The sequence below is a fragment of the Montipora capricornis genome, chromosome 9 (genome assembly GCF_036669925.1).
Source record: "Montipora capricornis isolate CH-2021 chromosome 9, ASM3666992v2, whole genome shotgun sequence".
In the NCBI taxonomy this organism is placed as follows: Eukaryota; Metazoa; Cnidaria; class Anthozoa; order Scleractinia; family Acroporidae; genus Montipora; species Montipora capricornis.
Genome location: NC_090891.1, coordinates 40,128,562 through 40,145,103, shown reverse-complemented (window position 1 = coordinate 40,145,103; position 16,542 = coordinate 40,128,562). Strand labels below are relative to the sequence as shown.

At 38.4% G+C, this 16,542-nt stretch overlaps 2 protein-coding genes across 2 annotated transcripts in view; both read left to right on the top strand.

Annotated features, from left to right (window-relative positions):
• Positions 1 to 16,542, top strand: part of LOC138016840 (nucleoporin p58/p45-like) — a 34,770-nt gene that overhangs the window by 1,906 nt on the left and 16,322 nt on the right. The window lies entirely within an intron of this gene.
• Positions 11,590 to 14,716, top strand: LOC138016841 (uncharacterized). The gene has a single exon (XM_068864018.1). The coding sequence runs from the start codon at positions 11,647 to 11,649 to the stop codon at positions 13,156 to 13,158; it is 1,512 nt and encodes a 503-aa protein (XP_068720119.1). The 5' UTR covers positions 11,590 to 11,646; the 3' UTR covers positions 13,159 to 14,716.

Below are 16,542 nucleotides of genomic sequence, written 5' to 3'. Positions count from 1 at the left end.
TTTATAGTGTCTCCAATTAGTGTTCCAGCACTAGTCTTAGAATGACTAGACACTTAAATAAAGTTCCTTTCCTTTCCTTTTAAGTAACATTGCTTTATCTCTAAAAATCTTAGTTTGCAATCTAGTGAACATCCTTCGTTAATCCCTAGGAATGATCTTGTTCTGGGCCACTGTTGGAAGCCTGTTTAAAATTACACCAACTGTGTTCTTCAGTGATACAAAATGTGGTAATTTTGCTCTTATTCTAATTGAAGGTTTAATGAAACAAAATTTGGTGCAGATGAATACATTTTGTATCTCTGCTTTCATAGCAACTTAGAAGAGATAAAAAACCGCATGATTTCTTCAGACCAACTTGAACAATTTACATATTGGATTTAGAATTTCTCTCCGATTTATGGCTTTATTTCCATCTAAATGAAGTTAAATATTTTTATTGCTATCTTTAATCTGCTGCCCTTACTTGTTGTTTTGCCAAAATACAGTCAACTACATTTTGTAGTGAATTGTCTTTTCAAAGTCTTCACAACAACTTCAACAATTCACTGAAATAGAAAGTATTATTACTTAGGAGTATTTTTTTGCAAAATGTCTCAAATATTGCGTTCCCTTCATATTTTCAAACCCTTTATACCGGTACTAGAATATTTCTAAAAAGTGAAACACTTGTTATCGTAATTTCTTGCTCTTTCATTTTTGTGAAGAATTTAAGTTGTAAAGAAACATTTTACGCTAGTGAGATTTTAATTAGGGATAGTAATAGTTGTAGATTCATTCCTTCTATCAGGGAAAGGATTCATTACATGTATGTTCTGTCTCTGTATGTGAACTATCAAACGCTATGTAAGATGCCACAGAAAACTCCAAGGCCTGTAAGAAATAAACAGCAAGGTGGCTATTGCTAGTCCTTTGGGGTACAAATTGAATTCCTTGGTTGATACCTTCTTGAAGAAGATCTATAACTGAACTTAAGATTTTAAGATCAAAATTAACGGGGATTGCAGCTTCAATACTTTGTCATCTGGAAGGATGATCTGGAGTTGTGTGCTTTCCCAACTTGGATCAAGTTTGCAATCTCCAGTAAGTGACCCATAGACCTTCATGACTGTTATGGTCTTAAGGTACTTGTATAAAACTTGGCTTTCTACATGTATGTGCCTCTTAGAAAGCACATGGAGCTTTAAAATGCTTGCTTCAAGTGATGTTCTCAATGCCAAGCCATGCAAAACTGTCTTTTGCAGGCCCAGCTAGTCAAACAATAATTTATTATTATTTTACAATGTTGTTAAGCCTAAGAGAATCTTGTACAAGCCTTTCAAGAAAATTTTATTCTGATCTCAGAGATAAAAAATATACAGTAATCATCATTGGGTTTTTAAATTGCACACTACTGTGTTTCACTTGGTTTTGGCTTTCTACTTTATCAACATTTTTTGCAGAAAGTCTTTCAATAACATCGTTAAAGTCATTTTTGGCTATTTGCACGGAAGCACGGTTACCGTATACATGTAGGCCTCAAATTGCAATTCTCAGTTTTCTTAGAGGGCTTCATGTATTCTCTATCACGGACTGTCACCTGTTTCCATAGTATAAGACTGTTCATTCAAATGACGGTGTGTTTGAACAAGAAAACTTAGAATAGCTGTGGCAAATAGTTCCATCATTCAAGAGTCCGTTCTTGGCAAACGCCATTTGCAGCCTAATAGTGTCATTTCGCCTGCAATCACTTTAAAGTTCATTTGCCCATAATATATATCTTATGGAGGAAACAAAGTTATGTTTTTTAGGAATAATTACTATTATTAAATTCTCAACCTCGGTTATTGCATTTCTTGTGCTCTGATTGGTTTACTCCATCTCGGTTGTCAGCTCATATACCTTAGTTTGACCTTATATGGCAATTGATTGCGCTTGGCGTTGCTAAGCTAACATTTTTTTTGCTGGAAAGCGAAATTTCTCTCTGAATAAAGAAAAAAATCCCCGTTTTTGTGGAAAGGTTGGATCAATTCCGACGTTAGAAGTACACGAAAAGGTAAGAAAAGTTTTTGTGATGAGCCTGCATTTATTTTTAAAAAGTGATAATAATACCAGCACAGAACAGTTACCGGTAATTACAAATAATCCCTCCAAATTATATTGTTTGGGGTGGGGGATGGAGTTATGGGGTGCTTTCCATTAAGCCAAAATTTCCGTAAATTTCGGGCTGAAGTTAAATGTAAAGGTCCCTTTCAGTTCGGTCCGAACGGAATATTTGGGACCACCTCTGGAGGTGTTCCTCGTTGACCGGTCGGTCCGTTCCATTTTAAAAAATTCTCGTTTCCAGCGGCATTTCATTGTGATGTAACCGAAATTTTGGTCGAAACGTCAACGGAACGCTTCGGTACGGTTGGAATGGACCTGACGAATTCCACTTTCCACAGACTGGGTTGAGCGAGAAGGCCTGGGAAACAACCGTTCAAGCGAGACCAAACATGGCGTCGTTGCTGTTACTGACAGACGATTGCCTGCTAAGGATTGTTTGTTTCATAGCTGACCCTTATTCTTTCCAAAGTTTTACCCTCACTTGTCACAGATTTTATCAGGTAACCAAGAATGCCAAAAGCGTCCTTCATCCTAAACTTTTGAAGGCGAAGGCCGCGAATTCTATCAAGCGTTACATTGTCGGCATTGGTGACGATTACCACAGACGTCGCAAGCTTGATGATCTTCTTGGCCGTTCAGCCCATCTTACAGCTTCAAAACGTTTGCTAACCTACGACAAAGTGATAGATGTTTGGCAACGCAACGGGCCTGTTGTCGCTAAACTCTTTACGTGGCTCCGTAGTGAGAAGACGTGGAAAGAGGACGGAGAACCAAGAGCCACCTGTTACACAGAATGCGGAAAGATCACCCTACATTTGCCGAAGTGTGCGAAGGAAATGACCATCGAAACTTCACACTTTGGCGATTATGGTCATAACTACGACCGAGAACTAAGCATCTACGTAACATGTGGAGAATTAAATGTAAGATGTGAAGGATTTTCAAGCTCTCACCCCGGAGACTACATGTACATGGGAGATGAGGAAGTTGCTGGTGTTGAGGAACCGATGAAAGAAGTGATAGAAGTTCTACAGAAAGAACTTGGTGAGACCGTTAAACCAATCTCTGGTCAATTCTTTATTTGGTTTTGCTTCTTTTTCCCACACGGGTCCAACCTGGATGTAGAACACAGGCTCTGTTTTAAAGATACATCTAGAAACGCAAAACCCACTCCACCTTCAATACAACCTTCTATAGATCAGTTCCACAAAAAGCTGGAGAAAGAAAACAGTGTAGAGAAGTTAGTATCTGAATGGGAAGCTGGTGAAAAACAAGATTCAAAGCATGCCAAGATAATTGCAGAGAGCATTCAGTTGTTAGCTCAAAGATCAGACAAAGAGAGTTTTAAAGCTCTGCAAAAAGACGTTAAGCACTTTTATGGCATCGCAAATGACTATAGTTTTGAGAAACTACCAAAGCAACTTGTCCTCCAGCTGATTCTGCGAACATCGCTTGTAAAGAATGGCTACAGTGCTGGGTCAATCGCTAACAAGTACGTGCAGAGCAAAGTTCTGTTTAAGTGCATTTCCGGCAAAACTATGGAGGTGTTTGGTGGTATGCATGGGGATGGAGCAAGTGATCCTACCTGGGATGAGGTAGAACTTAAATTTACCTTACCAGATGGTAAATTGATAAAGTTAGAAGCAAGGCAAAAACCGCTTGAACTTGAGAGGTTGGGCCCAGTGACAGAGCTTGTGAAGAAGAGTATCAGCCAGAGCATACCAGAAAAGCTTATCCCAAAGATCGGCAATCTCCTCATCGCTGTTTATTTCTTAGCTGCTTTGAATTTTTGTGTTGGAGAACCTTTTGTTGACACCTATAACAAGCCACTCTTATCAGAGTCAGAATCAGAGGATGAATGGTCTTCCGAGGAATCTGAGGAATCTTAGGTAAAAAGGGTGCATCAGGATGTCGAGAAAAGTATCCAGCATGAACAATGAATGATTTCTGGTAGTGCAGTTCTCTCTATGTGCTCGAAATTAGCTGTTATCTGGTTGTCCCAGATGACAAGAAAGTTTGCCAGGCAACTAGTTTTTGTTCAAATGAAAAGGTTGGTTGCCCGCCCGAAGAAAAAAACAACGGAGAACCCGGTCAAAAATAGAAACTGTATTACATAAGCAGCATCCAACTCACTCGACGGTTTTCTGATGTAAATGTCTGATAGAAGTGCGAGGTTAGCAATAATTAATTTGCTGCAGTTGAGCATATTCGTGTGTTTTGAATATCTGTGGCTTTTACAAAAAATTGTCAGATAAAAAAATTCACTTGTACTGTGATGTAGCTGGCGATGGAGATTGAAGACTCCATTTTGAAATGCTAAAACTTACCCAGATATCCACAAAAAGAGTACAGGTGCACTCGTAGAACTTTGGGATACTCAATCTCCATCACCACGCAATTGCATCTCAACACACCTTGCATTTAATTGTATGGGGTTTCCCAATGGGCAACCAAATTTACGGGTTACATTGCCTGACTTTTGAAACAGGGACAACCTGGAATTTTTTTAATTTAGAGCACTGACTCTCTTAACTTTACTAATTTCATTTTTTCTCCCATTTACAACATACTGTTCAAACTTTATTTTTGCTCAGGTCTCAGAGTAGCATAGTTACATATCCTTCATTAACATGTCTAGTCACTCCAGAGCCAAAGGCACTAATTACTGGTAGGGACTCTCTTTAACAAATAAATTTACAAATATTACAAATATTTACAGTGTAATCCTTAAAACTAATGTCAGTATCTTAGCTTAACATAGAAATACATAAATTTACACTCAACTATTTACAGTATATTAAAAAAAACTTATTCTGATCATTTAAACACAAATTTCTACAGACTGAGATAACAATAATTATTTGTTCCACATCCATCAAGTTCTTCTGATAAATCTTTCCAGCGTATCATGGCTCTAAACTCTGGCAAGGATTCTGTCATCCTTCCGTTTTAGTTAACTTTGCCCAGAGTGTTAGTCCTAAGTAGCTGATTGAATGCTAGCCATAAGTGGCAGTGGGATAACGCAGCCTTCAATGGCAAAGTTTCCTAGATTATATCTTCTTTCTCCTCCACAATTGACTTGGAATAGATCATTTAAGTACTGTGGTGTTAATCACTTTTTACTTTATACATTTACATTAAATATAAGTGTGTCTTGTAACCTTCTATTATACATGTATAATGTAGATAATTTGGCTTTTCAAAGTAATACTCCATATGTGTCAATTGCATTGTTTTAAAATACCTCCCTGAAGGCTCTTTCCTGAAGTCGTGAACAAGTTTTTGCCAATCCAATGTTTGAGAAATAATATTAGTGCCACACTAAGTGGCAACAGGGCAGGTGTGGTATTATGGCAGATTTTTAGCGGAGTTCCGCGCGTACAGTACCTGAAAAAAAAATGTTTTGGAATTGACACTTGGACTCAAGTACTGCCAAGTCTATAACATCAGTAAGACCATGACAAATAATTTGACATGGTCTAGATATCACCTTGAAAGGTCACAAATTGATTTCACAATTCCATGCTTAAGACTGCAAAAACCTTAAATTTACTTTTTTTTAAAGTAATGATATCAGACAGAATTTATTAAAAGTAACCTCGAAAGCCCTACATATCACGAAGAGCGTTTATGCGTTGGGGAGTCCAATGAGTTGACCGAGAAGGCCTGGGAAAGCGCCACGCCCGGAAAATCTCAAAAATGGTGTCAATACTGTTACTGACAGACGATTGCCTGCTCAGGATTGTTTGTTTCATAGATGACCCTTATTCTTTCCAAAGTTTTACCCTCACTTGTCACAGATTTTATCAGGTAACCAAGAATGCCAAAAGCGTCCTTCATCCCAAACTTTTAAAGGCGAAAGCCGCGAATTCTATCAAGCGTTACATAGTCGCCGTAGGTCGCGATTACTACAAACTTCTCAAATATCGCAAGCTTTATGATCTTCTTGGCCGTTCAGCGCATCTTACAGCTTCAAAACGTTTGCTAACCTACGACACAGTGATAGATGTTTGGCAACGCAGCGGTCCTGTCGTCGCTAAACTCTTTACGTGGCTCCGCAGTGAGGAGTCGTCAAGAGAAGAGGGAGAACCAAGAGCCACCTGTTACACAGAATGCAGAAAGATCACCCTACATTTGCCAAACTGTGCGAAGGAAATGACTATCGAAACTTTACACTTCGGCGATTATGGTCATAACTACGATCGAGAACTAAGCATCTACGTAACATGTGGCGAATTAAATGTAAGATGTGAAGGATTTTCAAGCTCTCACCCCGGAGACTACATGTACATAGGAGATGAGGAAGTTGCTGGTGTCGTGGAATCGATGAAAGAGGTGAGAAAACTTCTGCAGAGAGAACTGGGTGAGACCGTTAAACCAATCTCTGGTCGATTGTTTATTTGGTTTTGCTTCTTTTTTCCACACGGGTCCAACCTGGATGAAGAACACAGGCTCTGTTTTAAAGATTCATCTAGAAACGCAAAACCCACTCCAGCTTCAATACAACCTTCTATAGATCAGTTCCACAAGAATCTAGAGGAAGAAAACAGTGTGGAGAAGTTAGTGTCCGAATGGGAAGCTGGTGAAAAACAAGATTCAAAGCATGCCAAGATAATTGCAGAGAGCATTCAATTGTTAGCTCTAAGATCAGACAAAGAGAGTTTTAAAGCTCTACAGAATGACGTTAAGCATTTTTATGGCATTGCATATAAGTACAGTTTTAAGAAACTACCAAAGCAACTTGTCCTCCAGCTGATTCTGCAAACATCGCTTGTAAAGAATGGCTACAATGCTGGGTCAGTCGCTGACAAGTATGTGGAGAGCAAAGTCCTGTTTAAGTGCAGTTCCGGCAAAACTATGGAGGTGTTTGGTGGTATGCATGGGGATGGAGAAAGTGATCCTACCTGTGATAAAGTAGAACTTAAATTTACCTTACCAGATGGTAAACTGGTAAAGTTAGAAGCAAGGGAAAAACCGCTTGAACTTGAGAGGTTGGGCCCAGTGACAGAGCTTGTGAATAAGAGCATCAGCCAGAGCATTCCAGAAAAACTTATCCCAAAGATCAGCAATCTCCTCATCGCTGTTTATTTCTTAGCTGCTTTGAATTTTCGTGGTGGAGAACGTTTCGTTGACGCCTATAACAAGCCACTCTTATTAGAATCAGAATCAAAGGATGAATGGTCTGCCAAGGATTCTGAGGAATCTTAGGTAAAAAGGGTGTATCAGGATGTGAAGAAAAGTATCCAGCGTTAACAATGAATGATTTCTGGTAGTGGAGAAGTCGTCTCTTTACTAATATTTTCATTCCCTACATACAACATACTGTACCAACTTATTTTTATCTCAGGTCTCAGAGTAGCCAGTGTTGGAAATAACAGTCGGACATTGTCCGACCAAATTTTGAAAATGTCTGGCCAATTTCACATTATGATCAGACACGATGACTGAACATCTCACCAGCACATCTTGAGTTCTCTTCTTCAAGGTGTTGTCAGTCAAGAAATTATTTCCGGTCCAATTTGTCAAATGGCCGACCAAAAGGAAGATTTGAAAGGACATATGTCCTGTGAATAAAGAGAAATTATTTCCAGCACTGGTAGCGTACATCCATGTCCTTTATTAATGGGTCTAGCCACTCTGGTGCCAAAGGCGCTAATTGGGGACACTCTCTAAGGAATTAATTTAAAATATTTAGTGTTATCCTTGAAAGTAACGTTAGTATCTTAGATTAGTATAGATTACATTTTCAATCAACTGTTTTCAATCTATACATGTGCACAAAAAAACAACTTATTCTGATCGGTTAACCCATTGATTCCTGGGGGTTCTCCATTGATAAGTAAAATTGTCTGGCATTAGAGTAAAACACTAAGTTACTTAACCAGCCTATATCCAATTAGTTGATATTAGTGGCAAAACGACTACTGGCAGCCATTTTGTCAGTCGAGGAGATCATAGGCTGATAATCCGAGATAGCGAGCCAATGAGAGCTCACGATTTTGTATAATGACCTGTGTATTTATACTAATAAAAATTAACACTGCTTCTTTTCTTTTAACTGGGTCAAGTTCAGGGAATTTTTTTAACTGGGTAATTTAAGGTTTAACCTGGGTGACTCCCTAAGTGTGGCTACAGCCAATAAGTAGTAGCAGGACTGGTGTGGTATTATGGCAGATTTATACAACTGCAATTTCACATAAGTTGGTATGAGAGTTTTTAGTCTGTTCAGAACTCCATCTTGTTTACTGACCATTTTTTTGGCTAACATCTGTCGTTTTTCTGTACACTTTGCTCAAGGGCTTATTTCTCCAAGACATTTCCTGTTAAAGGCAGGAATCTATGCTTATGATCTAGTTAGAATGCATTTTGTGCTACTGTGAGGCAGACTCGTTGCTAATACTATTTAAAAATTCTACATTGAAGTGTAATCTCGAATTGAAAAGGACAGGGACAGTCAAGAATTTTTCTTCATTTATCCAATCAAGTGTGGTAACATAACAGTGGAAAATGGTCTTAGTATGTAAGATGACAGAGACCATTAATGTTATTTAAGGTCTTAAGCAGTTTGCAATTTAGTAAAAATGCACTAAGTATATGACATGGGATACTTTTATGAGAAAAAAGTATCGCTAGTACTGCGTTTAACATACAAACATGTTGTGACAAAGATTATCGTAGCAAAGAGAAGGTTTGTTTTGGTAAACTGTGCAGGCACAGTTTTCTGAGCACTAAGGAAAAAAACATGAGGTAAATTATCATTTTATTGCAATAATTATGCACTCTTTATACATACACTTTGTTAGTGACTTATTTTTCAAATTATGGTTTGATCAAATTGTATTCTAAGTGTGCAAAATGTTAGCACAATCTGTATAGCCTATTAAACTGCACTAACCCATTAAGTCCATTGGGGTTTGTCTAGACTATTTATATGTAAGCAATAGACAGAGCAAGTAAATAATTATTAGAGGTTTTCCTCAGTTACAAACGAACAGTTATTTAATAGAGCTTCTAGGATAAATAGTGTATGTTCTAAAACTTGACTATGAAAGCCTAGATCGGTTTTACTCTAAAATGTGCTGTTATATTTCTTGTAGAGTTCAAATTAGGAAGAAGTAAACTTGAAAAGCAAACTTTGTTGTCTATATGGTTGAATATCAAGCCACCATATTGGTGTTTATCTCAGTGAGAAATAAGGATTGAAAGTTTCCCTATTTTTTTGCCGTTGTTCTATGACCTATCTGTATTAATGACATGTGAATTAATTGCAAAGTGAATCCAGCCATTAAGTTTATCAGTGATTCCTTGGATTGACAAAAATAAATTAACCTCCTTTAGGGAATTTGGAAGCTGACATTTTGAGTGTTACCAGTCACCCTAGTTAGCAATATTATTACCGGTATATCTCTCAGATAGTATGCACGCTGTGATTGGCTAAATTAGTGGGCCGTATTCTCTACAGCCTGCTGTACAGCCCACTGTAAAGCAGCTCCGGTTACATAAACTTGTAAAACTGTTTGAATCTAGCAAGCAACTATTTCTAACAGCCAAGAAGATTTAGTTTTTTGGATTTTGACACGGCCATCTCTGTGGCAGTTTAACCTTCAGCTTGACTTTTGACTAGTTTCCTTGCCTGTACGCTGGATTAACCTCAGAGATATAATAATTATCATACTAACCTCGTTTTCTGGGTCTGTACTGTAAGTTACAGATTCTTGTTATTTTCCCGTTGATTTATGGCCCAAGTGCAGAAAAGCTCTGTCCATAACTTACAGTACGGACCTCAGACTCGGTTAGTAAGACATATTTATTCTTTTGAGCACTTAAACCCACCGACTCCTGAACCACTGCCCTCAGTAATGAGTGAAATCATCTGGCATTAGGCAGACTGAAAATCTATTGTCTCACTCCCAGGAGTCAATGGATTAAAGCTTGATAGATAGACATGGGTCTTTGGGATAACCAGTAAATTCTAGCTGGAACGTTTTAAGATTTCCAGATCTTCTTTTGGCTTTCAATTTGATATGGGGCTTTTTACTCTATTGATTTTTTTAAGCAATGCTTTATCATGTGTTCAAAATTCTGCCAAAGTGACCCAATGTGAGAATGTTATAAAAAAATTGTACCCATTGGAAACTCCGAAAAAATCTGAGCTCCAGATGGGATTTAAACCAACAACCCTCTGTGGAGTCTAGTTGGATGCTCTAACCACCAATCTACTGGTGACTCTATGGTGAACAAGTGTGAAAAGTGGGTCTTTGACTAGAACTGCATCAGGCAGTCACTAAGTCAAATAACCAATTCTAACTCAGCTAGTATTTTTTACAGGTCACAGGCCACAGGTAATTATTTACCAATACAGAAAGTTTCCTAAACATTCAACTTTTTTTTAGGCCTAATGTTAGCTTTTATGAATGTTTAGGATACGCTCCGTAATGGTAATTATTATATCGCTCTGTCTCACGAGGACTGGGAACTACAAAATTCACAAATTTGATTGGCTAAAACCGCGGTTTTGCGGTGAAAAGATGCAAACTAAAACGCAACGAGATGCTTCCGTGAAGCATACATTGTGTTGCCTGTGGTATGTGTTACAGAAAATCAGAAGGTACTGAATTGTGTGGTGTTGAACTACAGCATTCCAGTCTCTGAAGAATAACAAATAAAAGAGAAGCGAGAAACATTGGCTTCTGGGCTGACATGTTGATAATTTTCAAGTTCCCTCATAACTTCTTCTCACTCGTTCCCTTCGCTCACTCGTGAGATATTGTTCTTGAGATATTGTTCTTGCCTCGGTCGTGTGTACAGACCTCACTGCATTCGGTCTGTACTCACAACCTCGGCCAAGATTCTATACAGATACTCCCATGTGACCTTCGAAGGCAAAGTTTCCTAAATTATATCTTCTTCCTCCTCCACAGTTGACTTGGAATAGATCATTTAAGTACTCTTTTGTTAATCACTTTTGACTTTTTACATGTACATTAATATTAGTAAGTCTTGTAACCTTCTATTATACATGTATAATTTAGTTAATTTGGCTTTTCAAACTTATGCTCCATATGAATCCAATGAAGTATTAAATGCCCCCCTTAAACCCAGAAGTCGTGAACAAGTTTTTGCCAATCCAATGCTCGAGAAATTAGTGCCACACTAAGTGGCAACAGGGGAGGTGTGGTATTATGGGAGATTGGTAGTGGAGCTTCATGCATAAGGTATCTAAAAAGAAAATGTTTTGAAATTGATGCTCAGACTCAAATATTTCCAAGTCTATAGCATCAATAAGACTATGACAAATAATTTGGCATGGTTTAGATATCACCTTGGAAGGTCACAGATTGATTTCCTAATTCCATGCTTAAGTATCCAAAAACCTTAAGTTCAGTTTTTTCGTGGTAATGATAATACCAGACAGATTTTATCAAAAGTAACCTGGAAAGCCCTCCCGGGAAAGCCGTACAGTACAGCTTGACAAGAAGCGTTTGGGGTTGGAGTCTAATGGGTTGACCGAGAAGACCTGGGAAAGTGTCGCTCAATCCCGAACTCGCCCGGAAAATCTCAAAAATGGCGTCGTTGCTGTTACTGACAGACGATTGCCTGCTCAGGGTTGTTTGTTTCATAGATGACCCTTATTCTTTCCAAAGTTTTACCCTCACTTGTCAGAGATTTTATCAGCTAACCAAGAATGCCAAAAGCGTCCTTCATCCTAAACTTTTGAAGGCGAAAGCCGCGAATTCTATCAAGCGTTACATAGTTGAAATTGGTGACGATTACCACAGATGTTGCAAGCTTAATGATCTTCTTGGCCGTTCAGCGCATCTTACAGCTTCAAAGCGTTTGCTAACCTACGACGAAGTGATAGGTGTTTGGCAACGCAGCGGTCCTCTCGTCGCTAAACTCTTTACGTGGCTCCGCAGTGAGAAGTCGTCAAGAGAAGAGGGAGAACCAAGAGCCACCTGTTACACAGAATGCAGAAAGATCACCCTACATTTGCCGAAGTGTGCGAAGGAAATGACCATCGAAACTTCCCACTTTGGCGATTATGGTCATAACTACGACCGAGAACTAAGCATCTTCGTAACATGTGGAGATTTAAAGGTAAGATCGGAACGATTTTCAAGCCATCACCCCGAAGACTACATGTACATGGAAGATGAGGAAGTTGCTGGTGTCGTGGATTCGATGAAAGAGGTGATAGAACTTCTGCAGAAAGAAGTTGGTGAGACCGTTAAACCAATCTCTGGCCGATTCTTTATTTGGTTTTGCTTCTGTTTTCCACACGAGTGCAACTTGGATGAAGAACACAGGCTCTGTTTTAAAGATACATCTAGAAACGCAAAGCCCACTCCAGCCTCAATACAACCTTCTATAGATCAGTTCCACAAGAAGCTAGAGGAAGAAAACAGTGTGGAGAAGTTAGCGTCTGAATGGAAAGCTGGTGAAAAACAAGATTCAAAGCATGCCAAGAATATTGCAGAGAGCATTGCATTGTTAACTCTAAGATCAGATAAAGAGAGTTTTGGAGCTCTACGAAGTGACGTTAAGCACTTCTATGGCATTGCAAATGACTACAGTTTTAAGAAACTACCAAAGCAACTTGTCCTCCAGCTGATTCTACGAACATCGCTTGTACAGAGTGGCTACGATGCTGGGTCAATCGCTGACAAGTACGTGCAGAGCAAAGTTCTGTTTAAGTGCATTTCCGGCAAAACTATGGAGGTGTTTGGTGGTATGCATGGGGATGGAGCAAGTTATCCAACCTGGGATGAAGTAGAACTTCAATTTACCTTACCAGATGGTAAATTGATAAAGTTAGAAGCAAGGGAAAAACCACTTGAACTTGAGAGGTTGGGCCCAGTGACAGAGCTTGTGAAGAAGAGTATCAGCCAGAGCATACCAGAGAAACTTATCCCAAAGATCGGCAATCTCCTTATTGCGGTTTATTTCTTAGCTGCCTTGGATTTTTGTGTTGAAGAACCTTTTATTGACACCTATAACAAACCACTCTTATCAGAGTCAGAATCAGAATCAAACGATGAATCGTCTGCCGAGGAATCTGAGGAATCTACGGTTTAAAGGGTGCATCAGGATGTCAAGAAAAGTATCCAGCGTTAACAATGAATGATTTCTGGTAGTGATGAAGTCCTGCCATCTTTAATTTCATTTTTCTTCCCCTACATACAACATACTGTACAAACTTTATTTTTGACTTAGGTCTAAGAAGCATACATCCATGTCCTTTATTAATGTGTAAGGGGCTAATTGGGGACAATCTCTAAGAAATAAATTAAAATATTTACAGTGTTATCCTTAAAACTTATGTCAGCATCTTAGAGTAGCATAGAAAGACATTTTCAATCAACTGTTTTCAATGTAGACATGTACGCCAAAAAACTTTCTCGTATTGCTTGAACACTAAGTTGTACAGAGATAACAATTTTTTCCATATTCATGAAGTTCTTCTGATAAATATTTCTGTAGTATCATGGTTCTAAACTCTGGCAAGGATTCTATCATCCTTTTCTTTTTAGTTAACTTTGCCCAGAGTGCTGGCCCTAAGTAGCTGGTAAATAGTGGCTGTGCAAGAATATGGCCTCCAGGAGGCCACACTAAGTAGCAACAGGACAGGTGTGGTATCAAGGCAGATTTATACACCTGCAATTTCACGCAAGGTAGGAGAGTTTTTAGTCTGTTCAGTACTCCATCTTGTTTACTGACCCTTTTTTTGCCTAATATCTACTTATTACTCTATGAGATATAATGTTCATATCAGATGGCTGTCGTTTTTATTTACACTTTGCTCAAGGGCTGATTTCTCCAATACAATTCCTGTTCAAGGCAGGAATCTACGCATATAATGTAGTAAGAATGCATACGCCTTGCTCTGAGGTAGACTCAGTGCTAAAAGTATTTAAAATTATACAGTGAAGAGTGTAATCTTGAATTGAAAAGGCCAGGGACAGTCAAGAATTTTTCTTCATTTATCCCATCAAGTGTGGTCAGATAACAGTGGAAAGTGGTCTTAGTATGTAAGTTGACACAGACCATAAGTGTTATTTAAGGTCTTAAGCAGTTTGCACTTTAGTAAAAATGCACTAAGTATATGGGGTACTTTTCTTATGAGAAAAAGTGTTGCTAGTACTGCGTTTGACATACAAACATGTTGTGACAAAGGTTATGGTAGCAAAGAGAAGGGTTGATTTGGCAAACTGTGCAGGCACAGTTTTCTGAGCATTAAGTGAAAAACAGGAGGTAAATTATCATTTTGTTGCAATATGCACTCTTCATACATACACTTTGTTAGTGACTTATTTTTCAAATTATGTTTTGATCAAATTGTATTCTAAGTGTGCAAAATGTTAGCACAATCAGTATAGCCTATTAAACTGCACTAACCTATTAGGTCCATTGGTGTTTGTCTAGCCTATTTATATGTAAGCTATAGTCAGTGCAAGTATATAATATTTGAAGTTTTCCTCAGTGACATATTTACAGGTATTTAATATAGCTTCTAGGATATTTAGTGTATGCAATAAAACTTGACTATGAAAGCCAAGATCGGTTTTATTGTAAAATGTGCTGTTATATTTCTTGTAGAGTTCAAATTAGGAAGAAGTAAACTTGAAAAGCAAAATTTGTTGTGTATTTGGCTGAATATCAAGCCACCATATTGGTGTTTATCTCAGTGAGAAAAAAGGATTGAAAGTTTCCCTATTTTTTTGCCGTTGTTCTATGACCTATCTGTATTACCGTATTTATTCACTTATAAGGCGCACTCGGTTATAAGACGCACCCTAAACTTTCGAAGACGATTGTGACTAGTAAGTAAAATGAAAATTTCACCTAAATACCCTGTTATAAGGCGCACCCAGAATTACGGGAAATTTTGTTGACCACGTCACTGTACTTACAACAATTTGCTTTCAAATGTTACTAATTACGGTGCTTCCATTTCCAAAACAAAAGCAAAAAAGTCACACATTACAAACAATAGCAAAAAAGTCACACGGACAACAGCATAAAAGTCACACTTTTTAATTCGCTCAAGTCATCCTTCTCAGTAATCTCGATGGAACTGAAGATTCGATGAAGATGATTTGGTTTGGGACGACGACGAAGAACAAGAAGCAGAAGATGAAGAAGAACGGATTGACAACGAGTTCAAGACAGACAGCTCAGCCAAGGATGACGAGTAGCTGAGCTCAGTCGAGCTTTCACACAAACGGTTCTTTTCAGAGCCACCCGGTTCTTTTTAGAACCAAGATAAAGTCGATGATCAACGTTGTTTGTCTTTTGTTTATTCATTTACCGGTATTTATTTACATATTTATTTCAGTTTAGCATTAATTATTAGGGAAATTTGGAAAAGTTATATTTCGTTGCGCGCAAATACTCGGTTATAAGACGCACCCCGAGTTTTAAGCAGATTTTCATCGAACAAGCATATTTTCTCGTGAAAAATGGTGCGCCTTATAAGTGAATAAATACGGTAATTTAAAGACATCTGAATTTGCAAATTGAATCCAGCCATTAATTTTATCAGTGATTCCTTCGATTGACGAAAATAATTTAACCTTCTTTAGGGAATTTGGAAGCTGACATTTTGAGTGTTACCCGTCACCCAGTTAGCAATATTATTATATCTCTCAGATAGTACGCATGCTGTGATTGGCTAAATTAGCGGGCCGTATTCTCTACAGCCTGTTGTACAGCCCACTGTAATGCAGTTCCTGTTACATAAACTTGTAAACTGTTTAAATCTAGCAAGCAACTATTTCAAACAGCCAAGAAGATTTATTTTTTCGGATTTTGACACGGCCATCTGTGTGGCAGTTGAACCTACAGCTTGACTTTTGACTAGTTTCCTTGCCTGCACGCTGGATTAACCTCAGAGAGATAATAATTATCATACTAACCTCGTTTTGTGGGTCTGTACTGTAAGTTACAGATGCTTGTGATGTTCCCGGCCCAAGCACAGAAAACTCAGTCTGTAACTTACAGTACGGACCTCAAACTCAGTAAGACATTTATTCTTTTGAGCACTTAAACCTGCCGACTCCTGAACCACTGCCCCCAGTAATGAGTGAAATCATCTGGCGTTAGACAGACTGAAATCTATTGTCTCAATCCCAGGAGTCAGTGGGTTAAAGGTTGATAGGTAGACATGGGTCCATGGGATAACCAGTAAATTCTAGCTGGAACATTTTAGATTTCCATATCTTCTTTTGGCTTTCAATTTGATATTGGGCTTTTTACTCTATTGATCTTTGTAAGCATTGCTTTATCATATGATCAGAATTCTGCCGAAGTGACCAAATGTGAGAATGTTACATAAAAATTGCACCCATTGGAAACTCTGAAAAAATCTGAGCTCCAGATGAGATTTAAACCCACAACCTTCTGTGATCTGGTCGGACGCTCTAACCACTGAACTACTGGAGACTCTATGGTGAGCAAGTG

Excerpts from the sequence above, each read along its gene's own strand:
- LOC138016841 (XM_068864018.1), top strand. The coding sequence starts at position 11,647 with ATGGCGTCGTTGCTGTTACTGACAGACGATTGCCTGCTCAGGGTTGTT.